We start from the raw sequence: 25,992 nt of genomic DNA, 5'->3' as shown, positions 1-25,992 counted from the left end.
CATCTTAATTTCATGGCTGCAGTCACCATCTACAATGATTTTGGAGCCCTCAAAAATAAAGTCTGACACTGTTTCCACTGTTTCCCCATCTATTTCCCATAAGTGATGGGACCAGATGCCATGATCTTAGGTTTCTGCATGTTCAGCTTTAAGCCAACTTTTTCACTCTCCTCTTTCACTTTCATCAAGAGGCTTTTTAGTGCCTTTTCACTTTCTGCCATAAGGGTGGTGTCATCTGCATATCTGAGGTTATTGATATTTCTCCCACAGTCTTGGTTCCAGCTTGTGCTTCTTCCAGCCCAGCGTTTCTCATGATGTACTCTGCATAGAAGTTAAATAAGCAGGGTGACAATAGACAGCCTTGATGTACTCCTTTTCCTATTTGGAACCAGTCCATTGTTCCATGTCCAGTTCGAACTGTTGCTTCCTGACCTGCATATAGGTTTCTCAAGAGGCAGGTCAGGTGTTCTGGTATTCCCATCTCTTCCAGAATTTTCCACAGTTTATTGTGATCCACACAGTCAAAGGCTTTGGCATAGTCAATGAAGCAGAAGTAGATGTTTTTCTGGAACTCTCTTGCTTTGTCGATGATCCAGTGGATGTTGGCAATTTGATCTCTGGTTCCTCTGCCTTTTCTAAAACCAGCTTGAACATCTGGAAGTGGTTCACGTAATGCTGAAGCCTAGATTGGAGAATTTGAGCATTACTTTACTAGCGTGTGAGATGAGCGCAATTGTGCGGTAGTTTGAGCATTCTTTGGTATTGCCTTTATTTGGGATTGGAATGAAAACCGACCTTTTCCAGTCTTGTGGCCACTGCTGAGTTTTCCAAATATGCTGGCATATTGAGTGCAGCACTTTCACAGCATCATCTTTCAGGATTTGAAATAGGTCAACTGGAATTCCATCACCTCCACTAGCTTTGTTCATAGTGATGCTTCCTAAGGCGCACTTGACTTCACATTCCAGGATGTCTGGCTCTAGGTGAGTGATCACACCATCATGATTATCTTGGTCATGAAGATCTTTTTGTACAGTTCTTCTGTGTATTCTTGCCACCTCTTCTTAATATCTTCTACTTTTGTTTGGTCCATACCATTTGTGTCCTTTATCGAGCCCATCTTTGCATGAAATGTTCTCTTGGTATCTCTGATTTTCTTGAAGAGATCTCTAGTCTCTCCCATTCTGTTGTTTTCCTCTATTTCTTTGCATTGATCGCTGAGGAAGGCTTTCTTATCTCTCCTTGCTATTCTTGGGAACTCTGCATTCAGATGCTTATATCTTTTCTTTTCTCCTTTGCTTTTCACTTCTCTTCTTTTCACAGCTATTTGTAAGGCCTACATTGAATAGATGAAAGTGAGAAAAACTCTAAAAGCGAAAAATGAGGAGGGTATGTTGACTTGGAAAACTGAAGAGGAGTGTGAGGAAAAGGAGAAGGAAAGATGCAGGAAGATGTGCTTTGTGGTAGCCAGCCTGTGAGATGGTCCCCAGCAACCCTTGCCTCCTGGTATTCACATTCTTGCATAGTTGTCCCTCATGTTCCAGTATGGGTTCCAGGATGTGTAACCAGTAAAATACAACAGAAGTGATCACATGTTCCTTCGAGGATCAGATTATAGAAGACACTATAGCTTCCTGCTCTCCTTTTCTTTCTCTTGGATCTGGGGGAAGCCAGCTGCTGTGTTGTGAGCAGCCCTGTGGAGGGACCCACTTGGTGAGGACCTGAGGCTTTCGAACAACCACATGAGTGAGTGTACCATTTGGAAGCAGATTCTCCAGCAGTAATACCTTCAGATAACTGCAGCTCACAGCTTGACCACACCTTCAGTAACACACCCTGAGTCAAAAATACCCAGATAGTAGTTAATCCTCCTATCTGTGGTATTAAATAAGTGCTATTGTGTTTTAAGCTGCTAAGTTTTAGGGTGTTGTGTTTTGTAGCGATAGATAATTAATATAATCATCAAGAATAAAAACCAGATCATTAGGGGCTACAGAGAGCATGTCATGTGGAGACAAAAGCAATAATTTGAGAATTAAAAGGAATAAGGCAGGATCTTAAAGACATCAAGTGAAAGATAACATTAGAAGTTGGTAGAAAGTACATGTAGTTCTGTGTCAAACTGATAAATTATGAAGAGCAGAAATCAACACTGTATTAATATTTTAGGACCCTTGCCAACACAGCTCCCTTTGTCCGAGTAAGGTACATATCTTAATCATTGTTGTGGCCCCATTATTCTTTGTGTTTTGTAATTTTGGTAACTATCTGCTGAATGAATGAAAACTTTAGTAACTGTAGTTCCATGTGTTTATTGCTGCATAACAAACCCCCCTCAAAACTTGGTACCTCACAACAATAATTTATTATGATCTTCCATGGTTCTGTGGGATAATTGGGCTTAAAACTAAGTAGTTCTTATTTGGGGTATTTCATGCAATTGCAGTCACATGTTGGCTGCAGTCATTTCAAGGCTCTGTGGGCCTGGACATGCAGTATAGTTCACTCATATGGCCGGTGATGATGCTGACTGTTGGCTGGGAGCTCATCTGAGGCTCTGCTGGCCTGGGCTTTCAGATGGTTCACTCATATGGTTGGTGGTGATGCTGACTGTTGGCCACGGGCTTGCCTGTGCCGTCACACAGAACACCTTCATGTGGCTTCCACCTGCGTCTTGGGCTTTTGGCAGCATAGTGGCTAGATTACCACAGGAAGTATTCTAAGAGCAAATGTGTTAAGGTCTGGGCCCAGAAACTGTCATAGTGTTACTTCTGCTGTTTTTTATTGGTCATAGTGTTACTGCTATTTTTTAAAGAGACCACATCTATGTGTGTGTATGCAAATGTAAAAATGGGGTTAAAATTTAATGGATGCCTGTAGTTCTCCACAAAGATGACCCAGTCAAGTGAATGCTTGATTGTCATTAGGCTGTTGTAACTTTGTCACTTTTTAGGTAGCGGGCACATAACTTCTGGTCCATAACATCAGGAAGTAATGTGAGCATGAATTATTCGTAATCTGAATACGTTAATGTTTATTTGGGAAAGTTTTCCATTGCTCTGGTGTAAAAGATTACAGGTCTTTTGTTGCCACAGATTGGTTGGTTCGCGTTTCTTGGTCATAGTGTGGACTTCTAAAAAATCATTAAGTAATAACCGTGTAAAGCTAATGCTTGAGTTTCTAGTTTATTATAAGATTCTCATTAGAAATCAGTTTATCATACTAATTTGATTTTGATTAAGAATTTAAAACTTTTCTGAAATAAGCTTAATAGCTTTTTATTTTTCAGATTAAATACAAGTTTTGTCGTTTCCGAGGTATTAACAAAAACAGGTTTGGGGCCAGTACCTGCCGCAGGGCTGATAACTCATTAGCTAGAGTGGCAGTGGTAAAGTGGGTTCGACAACTTTTGTACCATAAACCCACGTAGCATTTGACTGGACGGTTTCCTTCCTTCCTTCCTCTTTTCTTCCATCCTTCATTTTTTTAATGTTTAAAGTTTTTATTTTATAAGTTTTAAACTTTTAAAACTTTTTATTTTGTAAATTTACACTTAAAGAAAATTTACAAAGATAGTACAGAGAGTTCACATGTATCCTTCACCCTGTTTCTCCTGATGTTCACAATTTATGTTACCATAATATGGCTATCAAAATCAAAAAATTAACTTTGGTATAATTCTATTAAACTACAAACCACATTTGAATTTTAGCAGTCTTTCTGTTAATATCCCTTTTCTATTTCAGGATCCAACTTAGGATCTCCACGTTGCATGTATTATCCTTGTTATTAATATTTATCCTTAGGCTCCTGTGTGGTCTACCATAGTTCTTCTTTGTCTTTCATGATCTTGACACTTCTGATGAGTATGGTCTGGTAATTTGTAAAATATCCTTCAGTTTGGCAGACAGCATGGTAAAATTGTTGCTATGAAGATCTCTCAATAGGTACTAAAATCAGTGGACAAAGGTTTGAGGAAAAACAGAATGTTTACATTGTCTTCAGTGCATTTCTCCTAGGTATTTATTGATTACACAGAGAAAAATAGTAACTTTACAGTGGATAAATCTGGCTGACACTGTCTTTACTAAGTAAGAGTAACATGCTGACATCATGTGCCCGTAGAAGGATACAACATCACTTCTATGGTATTCTTGCCAAAAAATACGTAACCTCCATCTCCTTAATGAAGAAACATTACATTGCTTATTTTTAATTGTGTTTTCTGTGAAGGCAAAGCATAATTGAATTGAAGGAGAAGGAAATACCAGAATTAAGAAACAAACTGCAGAGTGTGAACAGAGACATACAGCGCCTCAAGAATGACATAGAAGAACAGGAAACACTCTTGGGTGCAATTATACCTGAAGAAGAAAGTGCTAAAGTGTGTCTGACAGATGTTACAATTATGGAGAGGCTCCAGGTACAGTTACTGCAGTTTAACGCAGAATAAAACTTGTTTCATGGTGGTTTGAAAATGACGTGTGAGTGTTTCAGTAGCTAGTTTTCTGGTACAAATTGTGTTTAGAGTTCCCTATTCTGAATTTCAGGTAGTTTCAGGGAGTAACTGCTTAACTTACACTTCTGAGTTTAGTTCTTTTTATCCTTAAGTTAGGAGAATTATGTTTATTTTTCTTTTTTAGTCTGCTTCCTTTAATTTGCGTCCTCAGTTGGGTCTGACTCATTGTGGCCCCATGGACTGTAGCGCACCAGTTTCCTCTCTCCATGGGAATTTTTTCAGGCAAGAATACTGGAGTGGATTGCCATTTCCTTCTCGACAGGTCTTCTCGACCCAGGGATCAGACCCATGTCTCTTGTGTTTCCTGCATTGGCAGGCAGATTCTTTACCACTGAGCCACCTGGGAAGGTGCCTTTTATTTTCATCATTTAAATTAATTTAAGCATAAAATTAAGGAACAAGAGAGCTCTTCAAGAAAATTAGAGATACCAAGGGAACATTTCATGCAAAGATGGGCACAATAATGTACAGAAATGGTGTGGACGTAACAGAAGCCGAAGATATTAAGAAGACGTGTCAAGAATACACAGAAGAAGTATACAAAAAAGATCTTTGTGACCCAGATAATGAAAATGGTGTGATCACTCACGTAGAGCCAGACATCCTGGAATGTGAAGTCAAGTGAGCCTTAGGAAGCTTCACTAGGAACAAAGCTAGTGGAGGTGATGGAATTCCAGTTGAGCTGTTTCAAGTCCTGAAAGATGATGCTGTGAAAGTGCTGCACTCAATATGCCAACAAATTGGGAAAACTCAGCAGTGGCCACAGGACTGCGAAAGGTCAGTTTTCATTCCAGTCCCAAGTAAAGGCAATACCAAAGAATGTTCAAACTGCTGCACAGTTGCACTCATCTCACATGCTAGCAAAGTAATGCTCAAGATTCTCCAAGCCAGGCTTCAACAGTACATGAACTGTGAACTTCCAGATGTTCAAGCTGGATTTAGAAAAGGCAAAGGAAACAGAGATCAAATTGCCAACATCCGCTGGATCATCAAAAAAGCAAGAGTTCCAGAAAAACATCTACTTCTGCTTTATTGATTACACCAAAGCCTATGTTGTGGATCACAACAAACTGTGGAAAATTCTGAAAGAGATGGGAATACCAGAAGATCTTACCTGCCTTCTGAGAAATCTGTATGCAGGTCAAGAAGCAACAGTTAGAATTGGCCATGGAACAATGGACTGGTTCCAAATTGGGAAAGGAGTACATCAAGGTTGTATTCTGTCACCCTGTTATTTAACTTAAATGCAGAGTACATCATGCAAAATTCCAGGCTCTGTGAAGCGCAAGCTGGAATCAAGATTGCCGGGAGAAATATCAATAACCTCAGATAAGCATATGACATCACCCTTATGGCAGAAAGTGAAGAAGAACTAAAGAGCCTCTTAATGAAAGTGAAAGAGGAGAGTGAAAAAGCTGGCTTAAAACTCAACATACAAAAAACCAAGATCGTGGCATCCAGTCTCATCACTTCATGGCTAATAGATGGAGAAGCAGTGAGAGACCTTGTTTTCTTGGGCTCCGAAATCACTGCAGATGGTGACTGCAGCCTAAAATAAAAAGACGCTTGCTGCTTGGAAGAAAAGCTATGACCAACCTAGACAGCATAATTAAAAAGCAGAGACATTATGTTGCTGACAAAGGTCTGTATAGTCAAAGCTGTGGTTTTTCCAGTAATCATGTATGAATGCGAGAGTTGGACTATAAAGAAAGCTGAGTGCTGAAGAATTGATGCTTTTGAACTGTGGTGTTGGAAAAGACTCTTGAGAGTCCCTTGGACTGCAAGGAGCTCAAACCAGTCAGTCTTAAAGGAAGTCAGTCCTAAATATTCATTGGAAGGACTGATGCTGAAGCCGAAACTCCAGTACTTTGGCCACTTGATGTGAAGAACTGATTCATTGGAAAAGATCCTGATGCTGGGAAAGACTGAAGGCAGGAGGAGAAGGGGACAACAGAGGATGAGATGATTGGATGGCATCACCGACTCAATGGACATGAGTTTGAGCAAGCTCCAGGTATTAGTGATGTACAGAGAAGCCTGGCGTGCTGCCGTCCATGGAGTCACAAAGAGTTAGATATGACTGAGCAACTGAACTGACTGACTGAAGCATAAAAATAATTTCATTTTTATCGTATTAAAATTTGTTAAAATTATATCTGAGAACAGTTACAAATTAGATTTTTAAAAGTAATTAAAAGCAGTTAATTTGTAAAGATCTTGAATAATGATAATGCCATAAATTTCCTAAAGGAAATAACTTTGATTTATTCTTAAGATGGAACTAAAAGATGTTGAAAGAAAAATTGCACAGCAAGCAGCTAAACTCCAAGGACTAGATTTGGATCGAAGCGTTCAGCAAGTAAACCAGGAAAAACAAGAAAAACAACACAAATTAGATACAGGTAATAGAGTGTGTTTCCTTATAAAGACTTTAACATTCCAAGCATATGGTTTTTACCATTAATTTGGTAACTGTTATGTGGACAAGGAACAGTCTTCCAGTCCATGGTATAGTCACTTTCTTTTCTCAAAAGCATCACTTCTCGGTTTCCTTTCTTTACGGAACAGACTTTGAATAATAGGAACTTTTGAATAATTAGTAATAGATGGAAAGTGAAAGTCGCTCAGTCATGTACATCTCTTTGTGACCACGTGGACTATAGAGTCCATGGATTTCTTCAGGCCAGAATACTGGAGTAGGTAGCCTTTCCCTTCTCCAGGGGATCTTCCCAACCTGGGGATTGAACCCAGGTCTCCTGCATTGCAGGCGGATTCTTTTACCAGCTGAGCCACAAGCATAGCCCAAATAATAGATAAGCTGTTCTCTTTCTCAGTCATACATGCCCTGTGAGCTCACCCCTGGCTCTTGGGACAGCAGACGGGTTTGGGAGCTGGGTAGATTGTTCTGGCATTTTACTTGCAGTTTGTGGGACCCACAGAAACTCAGCCATTGTGAATGCCACAGACCTATAAACTGGAAAGATGTTACTTAGAGTATTTTCTGTGCCCTTCCATTAATCACTGTATGGATGTGTTCTCATGCAGTTTCTAGTAAGATAGAATTGAACCGTAAGCTTATACAGGACCAGCAGGAACAGATTCAACACCTAAAAAGCACAGCAAATGAACTTAAATCAGAAAAACTTCAGATATCCACTAATTTACAACGTCGGCAGCAGCTAGAGGAACAGACTGTGGAATTATCTACTGAAGTTCAGTCCTTATACAGAGAAATAAAGGTAAAAACATTCATATGTATTTTTTTATAATTAGTTCAGATATATGAAGTGCTCTTTTTGGGACAATGGCCAAAATATGGTTATTGTGAGAATCAAATCAAAATGGTATACAGAAATACTAATAGGAAAAGACTTCTGGGAGAAGGTTTACTGGCCATAAGAAGAAAGAACTGGCTGCCTGGTTAAGTAGTAAACTTCCTATTACTGGGGGTGGTCTGGTGGTGGCTGTTAACTCCGTATAAGGATTCCTACCTGTATTGGAGATTGTCTTATCTAAAAATCCTACATGGATGGCAGACACTGCCTCTCAGACATAGCACTCTTCTTTGATTCCAGATGTAATTTCAGCGTACTTCCCACTACAATCAGCAGGCGCTGAGCTGACAAATGGAATGGAAGCTAATTGGCATCCCTCATCTAGTTTAATCAGACCTAAGTAAAAAGTGAAAGTGAGAGTCACTCAGTCATGTCCGACTCTTGGCGACCCCACGGACTATATGGAATTCTCCAGGCCACAATACTGGAGTGGGCAGCTGTTCCCTTCCCCAGGGGATCTTCCCAACCCCGGGATCGAAGCCAGGTCTCCTGTGTTGCAGGCGGATTCTTTACCAGCTGAACCACCAGGGAAGCCCCAAATCAAACCTAAGACTCAGCCAATTAAATTTTTGAACAGTTTTATAAAAAATAGTCTTATCTAGGTTTATAACTGTGCACATTCAGTAAGAACTAAGTATATTACTGAACCTGTTGTTACTATAAATGTTTCTTAAGTAGTTTTAGATTACAGAATATCAGAGGCTTAGAGTATAGTATAAATAGTAGTACTACCTTTTTTATTTTTTTACTGCTTAATAAAACACTGTGACATTGAAACTATTGTATCTCATTTTGCATTCAGTGTATCATTTTGATAAATGTGACAAAATTTCCTTGTTATAGAAAAAGAAGTTGAGACTTCCAGATATCCCATGATTTGTCCAAGTTCATACAGTTAGTAGGAGACAGAGTTAATTTACTGGTATATATCTTATGATATGTAAGACATCTGACTTCCTACCATACCTAACCACTTCCTAATATAAAATATACTGACACTGAACTAATTCTGAATAATTGTTTCTACCTTTATGAATTCACTAGTTACTTTAGGATCTTGTGAGGATCAGGGTTTTGAACAACAGTTATTATGCTATAGAGATGTTGCAAGGCCAAATGATGTGGACTTCTGATTAAAATAGTTTTTTGAAAACCCCTTTCTTTCCAAAATAAGTCAGGACACACCTACATCAGTGTACTAGTATGGTTTAATTACCATAAAATATCTACTTAGCTTCAGCAAGCTAAGCTTAATGTCAAAAGTTCCTTTATGATCATATTTCCATCTGTGGAAGAAAGAACTGAACTGAAAGAGCTTTCCTGTTCTTCAGCTACACAGAGCTGATATGGACCCCTACAAACTCAGGGAAATTTACCTGAAGCCACGTGTTCATGTAATTGGAAGCACATGGCATAGATTAAGAATCAAGTCAGTGATCTAAAAAGAACTGATACAAATGAACTTACAAAGCAGAAGGGGACTCACAGACCCAGAGAAAGAGCTCATGGTCGCCTGGCTGGGGGCAGATGAAGGAAAGGGATGACTAGAGAGTTTGGGATATGCATGTACACACTGCTATATTTAAAATGGGTAACCAGCAAGGACCTACTGTGTAGCACATAGAACTCTGCTCAATGTTATATGGCAGCCTGGATAGGAGAGGAATTTGGGGGAGAATGGATACAGGTGTATGTATGGCTCAGCCCCTTCCCTGTTCATCTGAAACTGTCACAACATTGTTAAGACAAAATTAAAATTTTGAAAAGAAAAAAAGAATCAAGTCGGTATAGCATATATACTTGCTGGACACAGTATAGCACAGTGGCTAAAGAGTGACTCTGGAGTTGAATGAGATTTGAATCCTGGCTCCTTCATTTACTGGTTTGGGGGGCCCTGGACAAATCATTTCTGTGCTTATCTGAAATTTAGCATGAAAATAATGGTACTTTCCTCATAGGGTTGTTGAAAGGGGCAAATGAATGATTTAATCATTTAAAATATTTTTAAAGCCTGGTACATAGAAAGTGGTTTTATTATGACTATGAAGTCTGAAATAAGATAATGTAATGCTATTATATAAGGTCTTATATATTTTATATCTTTAGGATGCTAAAGAGCAGCTAAGCCCTTTGGAAACAACACTGGAAAAATTTCAGCAGGAGAAAGAAGAATTAATCAACAAAAAAAATACAAGCCACAAAATAGCACAAGATAAAGTAAGATTTCATTTATTATATATTTACCAAAAACATTTTTTAAATTATTATATTAAAAGCACCAAGTTGGACACTGATATTTCACATGAAATTAAAAGCATGATAAAATAATATTTGTGACATAATATTTGTGACATAATCTTTTTTTAAATAAGGATTAATTATAAATTATTTTGCTCTTTTTGTATTATTTTGCTTCTTGATTTAAACTATTAATAGAAGTTTGAGAATTGAGAGCTTTTAATCTAATCCCATAGCTAATAAAGGGAGGTCATAAAATTTGATTTGAGATAAAATGTGTCAGTGATGGAAACTGGAACCAGCATTTCTAACTTCCAAGCCCATGTGTCGCTGTATGCTCCTGTTAAGTTTTTGTTACCTTAAATAAGATATTCCTTGGAAATAAATCTTCCTAAATACCTACTCCCAATATTTAATAAACATTTTTCTACAGATAAATGAAATCAAAGAGAAGGTAAAAAATATTCACAGTTACATGAAAGACATTGAGAATTATATTCAAGATGGAAAAGATGACTATAAGAAGGTAATTAAAACTACTTAATTGAATATAATTTAAAATGATTTGTTTACATTTTTATTTTTTGTGCTTAAGAAATTTTCTTTTTTGTAGCAAAAAGAAACTGAACTTAATAAAGTAATAGCTCAAATAAGTGAATGTGAGAAACACAAAGAAAAGATTAATAAGGAAATGGGAATCATGAGACAAGATATTGATACACAGAAGGTAGGTCCTTTTTCTGCTGAGGATTTATGGTGGTATTTATACCAGTAACATTCTTACCTTTTTTATTTTTTACTCTTCAATACTTGCATTGAGTAGATATGAAAACAGTAGGGAAAAGCAATTCTTGTGTATATATTTATATAAAAAGTATGTTTCTCTTTTACGTCATTGAGAGACAAAGCAAATTTTCCTGTGGTACTATAAAGAGACATATTTTCATTTGTAAAATGCAATTTTTAAAAAGTACACTTGGTGTAACTTAAGTTATTGTGATTCTTTTGATCATAACATTTTTTTTCTGATTTTTTTTTATTGAAGTATAGTTGGATTACAATGTTGTGTCAGTTACTGCTGTACAGCAGAGTGACTCAGTTATGTATTATATATACACTCATTTTCATATTCTTTTCCATTATGGTTTATCACAGGATATTGATATAGTTCCCTGTGCTGTACAGTAGGACTTTGTTGTTTGTTATATATATAGGACTATATATATATAGGACTTTGTTGTTCTATATATACCAGTTTGCATATGCTAATCCCAACTCCCAGTCCCCAACCTCTCTCACATCCCTCCCCCTTGGCAACCACTAGTCTTCTTTCTGTGTCCATGATTCTGTTTCATGTGTGTGCATGCATGCTCAATTGTGTCTGACTCTTTGTGACCCCATGGAATGTAGCCCACCAGGCTCCTCTGTCCATGGGATTTCTCAGGCGAGAGTAGTGGAGTGGGTTACCATTTCCTTCTCCAGGGGATTTTCCTGACCCAGGGATTGAACCCGCGTCTCTTGCATCTCCTGCAGTGGCAGGCGGATTCTTTACCACCGTGCCACCATAGGTTCGTTTGTGTCATATTTTAGATTCTCTATATAAATGATATCGTATGGTATTTGTCTTTGTTTTTCTGACTTCATGTAGTGTAATCTTGAGTGGCATCCATGTTGCTGCAAATAGAGTTATTTCATTCTCTTTAACGGCTGAGTAATACTCCATATGTATGTACCACAGCTTTATTCATTTGTCAGTGGACATTTAGGTTACTTCCATGTCTTGGCTGTTGTGAATAGTGCTGCTGTGAATGTGGGGGCTGCATGTATCTTTTTGAATTATAATTTCATCTGGATGTATGCCCAGGAGTGGAGTTGCTGGTTCATATGGTAATTGTTTTCAATTTTCTGAGGAATCTCCATACTATTTTTCCACAGTGGCTGCACCAATTTATATTCCCACCAACAGTGTAGGAGGGTTCCCTGAGAAAAGCAATTCTAATAAAATTGTGATTTCTTCTTTCCTTTTTTGTTTTCAGTAAGAGACTGCCTTGGTAAAAATTTAAACATCAAAACATAAAATTAAAAGTTTCCCTCCCCTGCTGACAATTGTCAGTCTTACTTCTCTATATTATTCTTAAATGTTGTAAGTAGACTATACATTGTTTTTCATTTGATTCCTTTATTTGCTTTCTCTATTAAAGAAATTAATTTCTACCGTATAATTAAAATCACATTGAGAAAATAATTTTCAACATGTCTTATATGAACATGATGGTTAATATCTTTAAAAACTATACCGTTTCTCTGTTCTTGCTGTTTTGAACAAAATTTAATGTTTGAATGCTTTAAACACTTGGTTATAAATAATGGTTAAAATCTCTTTAAAGATTAGCCGTATCTTAAATATGAGTATCAGTTCAGTTCAGTTGCTCAGTCGTGTCCGACTCTTTGTGACCCAGTGAACGCCAGCACGCCAGGCCTCCCTGTCCATTACCAACTCCCAGAGTTTACCCAAACTCATGTTCATTGAGTCAGTGATGCCATCCAACCATCTCATCCTCTGTCGTCCCCTTCTCCTCCTGCCCTCAGTCTTTCCCAGCATCAGGGTCTTTTCAAATGAGTCAGCCCTTCGCATCAGGTGGCCAAAGTATTGGAGTTTCAGCTTCAACATCAGTCCTTCCCATATTAGTATCAGTCAGAGGTCAATCGAATCTCTGCCATCTAATAAAGGCTATATAAATTTATGATGCATATATAATAGTTACCATTAGCTTATTATGTGTGTTTTCTATTTAAGATCACAATCTGTAAATAAAGTCCTTACAAATATACAGAGATAGTTAAGATAATACCAGTCTGTGACCCTTTTCAAGTTGATGGTCTAAATTTAGTAGATCTGACTACATTAGTTTACTTTTATAACCTACCTTGTTCTAGAAGTTGTTTACTAATTATTTACATAAAGCAATGCTAAGTAATAAATTAATGAGAAAATGAAACAGTGTAGAAATAAGGATAAGAAGAAGGACAGTGAAGCAGGAGAGTACTAAGTATATCAAATGTAGGCCGTGAAATCTTACATGCTTGCTGAAGATCTCAGTAGTCACATGAAAAGAGAAAGTCGTAATTAAGATTCACATTGTTTCAAAACTGAAAACAAACCAGTTTCCTGGACTGAGACCAGAGAAAAATGTCTCTGTAGGCATTCATGGAAAGAGAGGAAGACACTGTATAGATTAATAGAAACCAGGTCTTCAACAAACTTCATGGGGCTTTTTTTTTTCTGAGGCCTTTTTTTTGCAGTGTGTTTCAGTACCTTTATTATCCCTTGAGGAAGGTTCTGTAGAAGGTGGTATGCTTGGAGCCTAAAATAAATGTTAGAGTGTTTGGAGAGCAAAAGTTAGCTATAGGCACCTATCAAAATCACATGGGTTTTTCCCACTCCTAAGTATATAACCAAGAATTTAAAATATATATTTGCATGATGCTGCCACTGCTGCTAAGTCACATCAGTCATGTCTGACTCTATGCGACCCCATAGACAACACCCCACCAGGCTCCCCCGTCCCTGGGATTCTCCAGGCAAGAACACTGGAGTGGGTTGCCATTTCCTTCTCCAATGCCTGAAAGGAAAAGGAAAAGTGAAATCTCTCAGTCGTGTCTGACTCTTAGCATCCCCATGGACTGCAGCCTACCAGGCTTCTCGTCCATGGGATTTTCCAGGCAAGAGTACTAGAGTGGGTTGCCATAGCCCTCTCAAATATATTTGCATAAAATATGGAAAACAGCCCAAATTGTTATCACCTGATGAATGGATGAACAGAATGTGGTATATTCATATATGTTTGCCAGGAATCTCCAGAGAAACAGAACCAATAAGAGACTGATAAATACAGATAAAGATACAGACAAAGATAGTTATCGTAAGGAATTAACTCAAGTGATTGTGGAGGCTGAGAATTCCCAAGATTTGTGGTTGGCAAGCTGGAGACCCAGGAGAGCTGATGGTGTAGTTCTGGCCTGAGAACTAGGAGAGTTAAAATATTCTCTCGATCCAAGAAGAGCCAGGGTTTCACCTTAAATATGAAGACAGGAAAAAAAACCACCATCCCAGCTCATACAGTCAGGCAGGATGATTACCCCTTAATCAGCCTTTTTTGCTCTGTTCAGGTCTTTAGTTGACTGGATATGGCCCATCCACATTAGGAAGGGCAGTCTGCTTTATTCCGTCTACCAATTCAAATTTTAATCTCACCCAGAAACACTGTCATAGACAGCATAGTGTTTGACCAGTGTCTAGCCACCCTGTGGTGTCAAGTTGACACACAAAATCAACCGTCACGGAATATTAGTGAAGTCATTCAGTCGTGTCCGACTCCGTGACCCCATGGACTGTAGCCCACCAGGCTCCTCTGTCCATGGGGTTTTCCAGGCAATAGTACTGGAGTGGGTTGCCATTTCCTTCTCCAGGGGATCTTCCCAACCCAGGGATCGAACCCAGCTCTCCCGCATTGTAGACAGATACTTTACCATCTGAGCCACCAGGGAAGTCCTCACAGAATATTACTCAACCATTAAAAGTAAGGAAATAATAGATGCTATAATCTGGACAAACCTTGGAAGCATTATGCTTAAATGAAAGAAGTCAGTCACAGAAGACCATATTGTATGATTCTATTAACATGAAATGTATAGAATAGGCAAATCATAGAGACAGCAGATTAGTGTTGCTTGGGATAAGGGGGAGGGAGAGAAAAGGGAATAGAGAGTGACTACTAATGGGTGTGGAGTTTGGGGGGCAATAAAATGTGCTGGAATTAGCACTTTATGAATGCACTGAAACCACTGAATTGAAAAAAGTGGCAAATTTTGTGGTATATGAGTTACATCTCAAAAAGAATAAATCACCTGGGTTATTGAAAATACACATCTGTCTCCATTCCAGATCAATAAATCAGAACCTCTGGGGCATGGGCAGAGGCATGTATATTTTGTTAAAGGTCCTCAGGGGTTCCGATGTATCAGTTACTGAGTCAGAGCACTGTATAGCTTTCAGGAAATTGCTCTATAAATGGCATTTTCCCCAACTAGACTTTTGGTGAATTTTGGAATGTAGTTTATTCAGCATATTACTCTATCACAAGTACCTATAATGCAGCTAATTTTCATGTTTCCTTTAGGTGGCAAACCACATGCATTAACTACTCTCTGAACTGAGTGATTGGGATTACTATCAAACAGTTGAAGAACCTAACAGCATATTTATGTACTTAAGCCCTATTAAATTTACTCCACAGAATTAAAAAATTTGGAAGTTTAATAATCTTCCTCATTTTTCAGATGAAGGAAACCAGAGGTAACCTGACTTGCCAAAGGTCATAAAAGTAATAAGAGTCAAACTTGACCCTACATTGTCAAATTGCTAGTATAGTGGAAAAACAGTTTTATGACTGCATCTAGTTTTTTCTGATACTTTCTCTCTTCCTCCTCTGATACTTTATATTTTGAAGACTGTAACTGGAATTTTTACTGCTTAAGAGTACTGGAGTGGGTTGCTATTTCCTTCTCCAGGAGATCTTCCCAACCCAGGGATCGAACCTGGGTCTCCCGCATTGCAGGCAGACGCTTTACCATCTGAGCCACCAGGGAAGACTCAAAGTACAAGGACAGATTTGACCCCCCAAAAATTTCACTAGCTTATTGAGCTAAGCATTGTATTTAGTACTTTTTATATACAATAACTATTTTAACATTAAAGTAGTTCTCTTGACAGGTGGTATTATTGTCCCTATGTTACAAGTAAACTGAGGCTCAGAGAATTTAAACTAGTTTGCCTGAAGTCATCCTGTTTGAAAGTTGCAATGCTGAGATTTGAGCCTAGGTATATCTGACTTCAAAGCCTATACTCTTTAACTACTGTGCTGAATACTGTCTTCCTGAATGAAAAAGCAATTAGAAGCTGACCTGAAAGAAACGTCTAGCTTTCTGGTGACCATGCAGGCTAACAGACCAGGAATATTATTTCATGCAAAAAATCAGTCTCACCTAAGAATGTGATAGCCCTTCAGAGAATCCTTTCAGGTATTCATGAAAGCAAATTCCATTGTTCTGTTAGATAAAAGCAAGCAATGCCACATTCTTTTGTTCCTAATAAGGAAGAAGTATAAGCATAGTCCCTCATGGAAGAATCTTGGGGAATCATAGCAGCTGTGGTGGTACATTAGGTTGCCTTGGCAACAAAAGGTAGTTTACAACTATGTCGTTTTTGTCGTCTCTAGCTTATTATGATGCCTTTAATAGATATGTATAGATTTACATTATTAGTTGTAGGAAAACTGAAAGGAGCCTTAATGAAGTTAAAAAAAAAAAACAGCAAAACTCAGAATAGTGATTTATAGATGGGCAGGGTTGGATGTGAACATTAAGCATGTGAGAGAAGTGGCTTCTCTTCTGATCTCCCACTTCCCAAAACCGTGGTGACTCTGGTGTTATTACTTTGGCAACAAAACGTTATTATCAAAGATCTGCCTCCTCCCCTCACCCCCACTTCCCTCCACTCTGAGTTTTTCTCAGGTTGCTGTAGAAGGGTCTTCTTTGAAAAGGCCTGACTCCAAACTTAAGGTAAATTTTTTATATTCAGGCTCTTTGGAGCCAAACCACCATTGTTTTGCAGGAAGACTTTTTCTCCCTAAGTTGCAAAGAGTCAACTTATAAATTGTATTCTGTTTGTCTCTTGACAACATAGTCCATTATAATCACCAGGAAAACTACTGAAATAATTGTGTGGTGCTGCTGCCACCAAATGATTTAATGGTTGCTTTTTAAGGACAAAACTACTCAACAAGAACAGCTAAATTTAAAGTTTTTCAGTTCAATTCAGTGGCCAGAAAAAAAGTCATCAAGTATATAGACATACTATTTTTGTGAAACTTCTTACTGCCTTGTCAGCTTGAAGGTGAAGATCTTATCTGACATACCGTATATAATGGTCTTGGCACATGTTAGTAGACAAATACAACTGGGGAAAAAGTGGGGGAGACTTTGATAGTCGTCTTGCTCTCTTGTATCTCTTAGATCAGTGGGCTCCATTGTGAGGTTCTTAGGAAAGATGACCCTATGGGGCCTAGGTATGAAATACTGAAAATCTAGTTGTGTGTTTTCTCTCATCACTTAAATGTCTGTTTTGTGTGTATATGGGCCTTCCAGATTGTCTAGGCCTGGAGGTCCCTTTACACTGGCTTCTCCCTCTGCTGAGTTACACATAAGTCTAAGGCAGAATTGGTACTGCCTGTTGCCAGTTACCTGCTATGAATCACATGTTGGTAACTTGATTATTTTTGCTAATGAATTTAATATTTACATTTAGATACAAGAAAGGTGGCTACAGGATAACCTTACTTTAAGAAAAAGAAATGAAGAACTAAAAGAAGTTGAAGAAGAAAGAAAACAACATTTGAAGGAAATGGGTCAAATGCAGGTTTTACAAATGAAAAAGTGCGTTTTTAAAAATAGTCTTTAGTTTAAATAAAGGTCCTTATTATTGACATGTGAAATATATTCAATGCTTTTTTTTTTTAAAGAATTTAAACCTGTGCCCAGAGTGTCCTTTCAAACTTGAAAGAAGGTGGGCACTTGCATACAAATACATTTAATGGCTTTATAAACCAAATTACTGAAGAAGTAGTAACACAGAATTTATAGTCACATTGTAACTATGCAGTGATAGCCAGTATTAAACATATCTAATTCACAGACTTTAGCAAGCCTGCTTCACAAGTTAATGGTAGAAAGAATATCTGGCCTCTGAACCCTGCCTGGGTCAGTGCTTATGCTTTCTGTAATTGCTAGCGGAGTTACAGCCAGTTCTTTGTCCTTGGTGACCCATTGTACATGGTCCCAGGTATAATTATGTGCCAGCCAAAGCATTTGATTAATTAGATTCTTCTTTCATCTGGTTTTATTGATACTTACTATAGTTGCTATCTTCCTGCTACAGCAGAAAATATTTTATTCTTGGTTTCTTTGCCTTATGAATTCTGTAAGAAGCTGGTTGATGCTGAGGCACTAGTCTGGTGTTAAAGATTGTACTAGCCAAACAGTTTTTGGTCCCACCTCAGCTGGTTAGATATACTCATTCATTCAGCCATTCCTTATGGAATTTTCATTTTTCTTCTTGACTTCACAAAGAAATCTGGATCAAAGAATGCTTAGGTTTTTCTGAAAGATATAATAAATTGAAATTTAATTTAGTTATTAAAACCTAACAAAAAGTTACTCCTGTGTTATTGTAAGTTCTCTTGGTTTGGTCATTTTCAATCTCATATATCAAGGAACTAAGACTTAACTAGAAGAGCTCTTTATCTTTCAGCCTGTTTGTTTTTTATGCATTAGGACACTGAGACCCAGAAAAAAAGATAGGAAATTAGAATGAAAGCCAGGAACATGACCCAGATATCCTAGCTTCGAAGCTGTACTCTTTAACATTGTAATGTTGGTGCTCTTGGTGGCAAGTTGGACGGGGGGCAAGCTTATAGAAAAAGCCTTTAAATGAAACCGTATATTCCTTGCTACTAAAGACCAAAATCAGATATTTTTATAATTCCTTCTGTAATTGGCACATAACAGTGCATTTCACATTCATTCAGACTGCTAAGCACAACTGCTCTTTTTCAAACCTTTCTTCAACCAGGACACAACAGCAATGTCAACAAAACAGAAATCAGGCCAGTTCTTTAAGTATATTCATAAACTTGAGAGGCGTGCTTGGCAAATAAGAGGACACTTAATAACTAATTGTTGAATGAAGATTTTTAAAGCATATGTTAAAATCTGCATTATCTACCAAGTTGTGAGAAAAGTTTAAGTATTTTACTTTTATGATCAGTGTGATGCTTTTTATACTTATGTAAGAGAAATTTTGTTTTCATAGAGGAAAATAAACTATTAGTAGTATTACAACATAAATTAATAGTTCGAGGTAAAATTTTATTTTGTCTAACATACTGTGAACAAACTGATAAAACCTGTTAGTAACTTCTCAGAGTTGTACACTTAGATCACAATGAGAAGTTTATAAATTTGTAATATTAATCACCAAAAGTACTTTACTTTGGTTAATGTGTAAACATCAGGAACTTTTTCAGTGTTCACATGTTATGACAGTACTTTATTCAGCACACACAAATCAGCTGTTTAGAAACCTGGATGCTTCAGAGATTTGGAGAGAAGAAAGTTTTCTTTAGTATTGAAGCCTTAAAGAAAAAGCAAGGAAAGACTGTATTCTGATTGCAAAGAGAAGGATATATTTATCTAGCTGAAGAAATCTGGCTTTTCTACTGTGGGCTGCTAAAATCTAAAAATGGTCCTCATTTGTTATTTTCCCTCCTAGTGAACATCAGAAGTTGGAAGAAAAAATAGACAATATAAAAAGAAATCACAGTTTGGCAATAGGACGACAGAAAGGTTATGAGGAAGAAATTATTCATTTTAAGAAAGAACTTCGAGAACCTCAATTTCGGGATGCTGAGGAAAAGTACAGGGAAATGATGATTATTATGAGAACAACAGAGCTTGTGAACAAGGATCTGGACATCTATTATAAGACCCTTGACCAGTAAGTACTGGGCATTTGGTTCCTACTGCAGTCAGTATCAACTAGCATAATTTAGTCTTACTCACCACTCCCTTTTAACTTTTTTAATGTATTTCATACCTAGCAGAGAATAGAAAAATATATGTATGTATGTTAAGTAAAGCGTGCTTACTTGAATTACGAAATTAAGTTATAAGGCATATTAATATTAACGAGCATCATGATCCCACTCCCATACCCAATCTGAGAACTCTACCACTATCACTAACTACCATCCACTGAGATGCTCCTCCTCATCTCGGCCACTTGTCATCCCCACTCCCTGTAACTGCTGACATAGATTTTTGCTCTCTCTGCTTTAAAAAAAAATAATTTTGTAAAGTATATCACTTTTTTAGCTTTAAAAAAAATGATATTCTTTGTACTCTTCTAGAATTTTTTTTTTTTGCTTGTTTTGTTTTGCTTTTGTTAAGTTGCTTATAGCTGTGGTTGATGCATTTTCAGTGATGTACAGAATTCTGTTGTGGAAATTACCATAATGTATCCATTTTCTGGTAGATGGACGTTTGGGTTGTTTCCAGGCCTTTACTAATCTAACCCTCATTGCTAGGAACATTTGTGTCATGTGGAGTAAAAATGTAAGAGATTCTCTGGAGTACACGTGGGAGTAAAATTGCTGGGTTGCAGGGTATGCTGTTTCGCAAAATAATGTTAAATTATTTTCCAAAGTAGTTTTAATGATTTATACCACTAACAGAATATAATAGTTACCTTTGATGTATGTTGTGACATTGACTTTGCTGATTTTAGTTTTTGCAGTTTAATGGGTTTTAAATGATAAATCATTATGGTCTTCATTTGTAGTCCCTTGATTTAAAAGAAAAAATGATTTTGGTTTTGCTGGGTCATTACTGTGGGGCGTCTTTTCCTAGCTGTGGGGAGTGGAGGGCTACTCTCCAGTTGCGGTGTGCGGGCTTCTCTCGTTGCGGGGTCTTCTCTTGTAGAGCACAGGCTTTAGGGTGTGTGGGCCTCAGGAGTTGCCATCCCTGTGCTCCAGAGCACAGGCTGTGATTGTGGCACACAGGCTCTGTAGTTGTGGCAGATGGGCTTTAGTTGCTCTGCTGCTCTGGGATCTTCCTAGACCAGGGATTGAACCTATGTCTCCTGCACTGGCAGGCGGATTCTTTACCCCTGAGCCACGAGGAAAGCCTTGCAGTCCCTTGATTTCTAATGATGCTGAACATCTCTGTGTTTGATCATGTTTCTTCTTTGAAATATTTGTATTTTGTACCCATTTTTAATGTACTGTTGGTGGTCTTACAGGTTTGCATGTGATCTTTTTACTTTCTTATAGTGTCTTTTACTAAACAGATTTGATTCTTAGGTAGTTATATTTACTCATCTTTTTAGGTTAGCTCTTTTGTGTCTTGTTTAAAAAATCCTTCCCTATTCCTACATTTTCTTCTAAAAGTTCTAAAGTTTTCCTTTCACACTTAAATACATTTAAGTATCTAATTCTAAATTGAATTCTGTGTACAGTATAAGGTAGGAATCCAATTTCATTTTTTTCCTATGGATACCAGTTGTCCTGGCTAGTATACCGTGTGTGCATGGGTCATTTCTGGGTTTCATTGTTCAATTTGTGCCGTTACCAAGACTGTCTTAATTACCATAACTTTACAGTATATTTTAGTGCATGGGAAAATTTTGTTTTTTATTCAGTTTGTCCATCTTTGTCTTTTTTTTTTTTGAATATAGTTGCTTTACAGTGTTGTGTTTGCGGTACAACAAAGTGAATCAACTCATCTTTGTCTTTTAACTAGTAAATTTAGTCCATTCATTTGATTGTGATTGATTACTTAGTTGTATTTATTTCTGTTTTTTTTTCCTACTTCCCTGACTTCTGTAGGATTGATTTATTTTTCTTTATTCATCTTTTCCCCCTTCTTTGGGTTGTAAATAATATGCTTTAGTTATTTGGATGTTTCCCTTTACTTTTTTTTAACATTCATATTCGACCTAAAAATCAAGTGTTTTGATTCCCAAAGGGGTCCTAGAGAAACATTACCAGCATCACCTTGGAACTTATTAGAAATGAAAATTCTCAGTCTCCACTCCAGATCTGGTACATTAGAAATGTTAGGGACAAGGCTTAGCGGGCCACGCTTTAACAAGCCTTCCAGGTGATTACAGTGCACATCAAAGTTTAAGAACCATGGCTCTGATATGACTTGCTTTACGTTCTTCCAAAATGTTCATTTCTCCTATCTGCTGTGTTTCTATTGCCTGATATTTTCATTTAACCTTATTTTTATATGTCAGATTAGAAAATAATTAATGTGGTTCATAGTCAGCGCTTATTGATAAACCCACATTTACCAATTTCTTACAAATCTTCCTTCTTTAGGTTCAGTTTCTTTCTTTTTTTGAAGTATATCCTTTAATTTTTTTTTTCAGTGAAGAATTGTGAGTAGTAAACTCTTTTTCAGTCTGAAAATCTTTGCTCTCAATCTTGATACTTTAGGTGAGCATAGAGTTCTAGATTGAAAGGATGTTTTTTTTCTTTCGGTACTTTGAAAATATTCCATTTCTTCTTGATCTCCATGATTGCTGTTGAGAAATCATTCTAATTATTCCTTTGGAAGTAATCTGCCTTTTTCCTCTGGTTCTTTTAAGAGTTTTCCCTTATCTCTTGTATTCTGCATTTTGGGGGAGTATGTCTAGATGTAGGTTTAGTTTTAGTTCTATTTAAGAATTATGCTTATTGATCTGAGGATTGATACCTTTCATTAATTTTGGAAAGTTCTCACGTATTCTCTCTTCAGATATTATCCTTTCCCCATTTCTTACTATTCTTCCCGCCTTCATTTGTCATTAGACATAAATAAACCTTATTCTTTCCTCCACATTGCTTAATGCCCCTTGCATATACTGGTAATACCCTGGGTAACACCCTGATGAAGACCTTCCAGTGCACAGATTCTTTAGCTGCTGCTTATACTGCCTGTTAAGGTGTCCATTTTTAATCTATTTTTCATTTCAATATTTCAAGATATTTTTCAATTCTGTAAGTGTTATTTTACTCATTTTCAGAAATTTTTATTTTTCTTAATGTATTTTTTTCCTTAGTGTTTTGATTCCTTCTTGTATGTCTTTACTCATTTTAAATATAAATTATATTCTTTTTCACAGTCATTTTTTAATTTCACACTTTTAGGAGTCTATTTCTGCTGTATTGTGTGCTGACTCTAGCTCTAGGGAATTATTTCTTGGGTTTCATGTAGTATTTAACTGTAAACTTGTCTTTAGTGAGTTTTTTTTTCCTCTATGAAGCGCCCCTGTGACTTTTTTATGTGGATGTCCTTCCACTTAGTTGTTTTGTTTTCTGTTAGACACTCTAGGGCTAACACTGGTCTGAATCTAGTTTTTATGTTAATTTTTCAATTTGGGAGTTCCTGAACTACACTGGTGGTATAATAAAGGACCTTAAACTCTTGGAAGGGATTTGCCCAGGACTTTGAACTCTCAGCTTATTAATTTTCCACTTTTTCACTGAAGTTACTGTTCAAGAGTCTCAGCTTTTATGTTGGGAGTCACTTCTCTTTGCCTCACTTGGGCCCTATACCTCATCTTCTGTCCTAGGTGAGAATACCTAAACCCTGGGTTATGAAAATAATAACTAAATTCAGCTGCAGTTATCATATCACACACTGACCATTCTGGTTTTTAGTTCTCTGTTTCCACCACATAGAGAGTTGCCTTTCTTCTAAACTCAGCTATACTCTAAAATAACTTTTGTTCTAAATCTGTCTAGCCTCTCTAAGCATTTTATCAAGAGAAGGATCAGTTACCTTAGATTTTGTTTGTTACTGTTTCCTAAAAAGGAATATATCCTCCTTGAGAGAATCTGTGTTTTAAGGCTTCCTCTGGAAAGAGCCTAGTAAACAGACCAGCCTCAGCATTGGGAATCAGACCACAAGCTCAGGAGGACAGGAAGACCCCACGTTGCAGTATGAGGATTCTTTTAGTTCATGATGATAGCAAGAGTGGCCCCAGAATCACTCAGCTATAATTCTGGCATGTACAGGTTTTAGAGAGTACATAGTCTTTCAAGGTAAGTGAAGACTGGAAGTGAGCCAATTATGTTAGTCATTTTTAAAAATAAATACTAGTAAGGTTTTTGTTGGATTAAGTTCGGCTTCTGTAATGAAGGAACACATCTTTTGTCCTCGTTGTCAGTGAGCAAATAAGCTAACATTACAATGCTCCTTGGGTTCAGAAAGGCTCGTGGATATGTATGTCTGTACCAAGTAGGAACTTTTATTCCCCTTGTTCCTTAATGTCCTCAAATATTGAAATCTCCCCTAGATTTTTAGATCCAGCAGTTGTTGAGATTTCATGTTCTGAAATAAGAGCAAATGCAGGACATTATTAGAGTCCTTGCCTGGTAGACTATTACATATACAACATTTGTCTTTTTAAAAAAAACTTCCATAATTCTTTTTAGTATATCCAGCTATAGGCATATATGCCTTTAGAAGGCTTATTACTTTTTGAATTCTTTAACAGCTGATGCTGTGTATGTGGTAAACGTTCTGAACATTTTTTGAGTGCTAAGGAATAGGAAACCCAATCCTTACTGGCAAGTTTATTTAAAGAGGCAAAAACCAAAACAGATTTTTATCAGTAAAAATCTGTACAGAATAGGATAACTTAACTTGGTTTTGATGAAAAAAATTAAGCTGAGTCTTAAATAGCAAGAACTGTTTGTATAAAAGTTGATAAATTGTACCTTTTTGAGGCCTGAAAAAAAATCCATAACTGTTAAAAGTATTGTCTCTAGTCTCTAGAGACTATCTGAATCTGACTTGACATTTAGCAAGTTATTTAAATACCCTGAGCTTCAGTCTTCTTATCTATAAAACGGAAATTTTTTTTAAGTCCATTATAGCAGTCATCGTAGAGTCAGAATTCAAAGGGAAACTCACAGGCTGTTTCGTCCGGCTCTCCTTGTCATGTTACAGTCTTTAACGTATATTGTTAAATTCTCTCTTTCTTAAGGGCACTAAGGAACTTGACCAAGAAAGCATTAGGTGTCTGTTGTTTCTATCTAAACATGCTTTAAGATGAAATTTCTGGGGCAGGGGCTGTGCAGAGGAGATACTAATAGTAATTAAATACTTAATATGTGTTGTTCAGTTGCTCAGTCATGTCCGACTCTTTGCGACTGCAGCACGTCAGGCTTCCCTGTCCATCACCAGCTCCCGGAGCCTACTCAGACTCATGTCCATGGAGTTGGTGATGCCATCCAACCATCTCATCCTCTGTCATCCCCTTCTCCTCCTGTCTTCAGTCTTTCCCAGGATCAGGGTCTTTTCCAGTTAGTCAGTTCTTCACATCAGGTGGCCAAAGTATTGGAGTTTCAGCTTCAACATCAGTCCTTCCAATGAATATTCAGGACTGATTTCCTTTAGGATGGACTGGTTGGATCTCCTTGCAGTCCAAAGGACTCTCAAGAGTCTTCTCCAACACCACAGTTCAAAAGCATCAGTTCTTCAGCACTGAGCTGTCTTTATAGTCCAACTTTCACATCGATACCTGACTACTGGAAAAATCATAGCTTTGACTCTACAGATCTTTGTCGGCAAAGTAACGTCTCTGCTTTTTAATATGTCTGTTACAGCTTTTCTTCCAAGGAGCAAGCATCTTTTAATTTCATGGCTGCAGTCACCATCTGCAGTGATTTTGGAGCCCAAGAAAATAGTCTGTCACTGTTTCCATTGTTTGCCCATCTATTTGCCATGAAGTGATGGGACCAGATGCCATGATCTTTGTTTTCAGAATGTTGAGTTTTAAGCCAGCTTTTTTACTCTCCTCTTTCACCTTCATCAAGAGGCTCTTTAGTTCCTCTTCACTTTCTACCATATGGATGGTGTCATCTGTGTTAGCCATAATTTAATTGAATTCCATCTCAACAAACTGTCGAAGATTGTTAAAGAGATGGGAGTACCAGAACACCTTACCTCCTGAGAAATCTGTATGCAGGTCAAGAAGCAACAGTTAGAACCGGGCATGGAACAATGGACTGGTTCCAAATTGGGCAAGGAGTATGTCAAGGCTGTATATTATCACCCTGCTTATTTAACTTATATGCAGATTACATCATGAGAAATTCCAGCTGGATGAAGCACAAGCTGGAATCAAGATTATCGGGAGAAATATCAATAACCTCAGATATGCAGATGATACCACCCTTATGGCAGAAAGCCATTACTTCATGGCAAGTAGATGGGGAAACAGTGGAAACT

At 37.4% G+C, this 25,992-nt stretch overlaps 1 protein-coding gene and 1 non-coding gene across 2 annotated transcripts in view; one reads left to right on the top strand and one right to left on the bottom strand.

Annotated features, from left to right (window-relative positions):
- RAD50 (RAD50 double strand break repair protein) overlaps positions 1-25,992 on the top strand; it is a 114,071-nt gene that overhangs the window by 69,084 nt on the left and 18,995 nt on the right. Inside the window, exons 14-21 of the mRNA XM_052643726.1 lie at positions 4,234-4,423; positions 6,795-6,921; positions 7,565-7,758; positions 9,961-10,071; positions 10,526-10,618; positions 10,706-10,819; positions 17,459-17,586; positions 19,481-19,705. Of these exons, the coding sequence (XP_052499686.1) occupies positions 4,234-4,423; positions 6,795-6,921; positions 7,565-7,758; positions 9,961-10,071; positions 10,526-10,618; positions 10,706-10,819; positions 17,459-17,586; positions 19,481-19,705 (1,182 nt within the window). The remainder of the gene's footprint in view (positions 1-4,233; positions 4,424-6,794; positions 6,922-7,564; positions 7,759-9,960; positions 10,072-10,525; positions 10,619-10,705; positions 10,820-17,458; positions 17,587-19,480; positions 19,706-25,992) is intronic.
- TRNAC-GCA (transfer RNA cysteine (anticodon GCA)) lies at positions 15,670-15,741 on the bottom strand. The gene has a single exon. It is a non-coding gene; the product is annotated as a tRNA-Cys (tRNA).

The sequence above is a fragment of the Budorcas taxicolor genome, chromosome 7, assembly GCF_023091745.1.
Source record: "Budorcas taxicolor isolate Tak-1 chromosome 7, Takin1.1, whole genome shotgun sequence".
NCBI classification, from domain to species: domain Eukaryota; kingdom Metazoa; phylum Chordata; class Mammalia; order Artiodactyla; family Bovidae; genus Budorcas; species Budorcas taxicolor.
The sequence above is the reverse complement of the archived record's forward strand: the minus strand, read 5'-3'. Positions and strand labels throughout refer to the sequence as shown.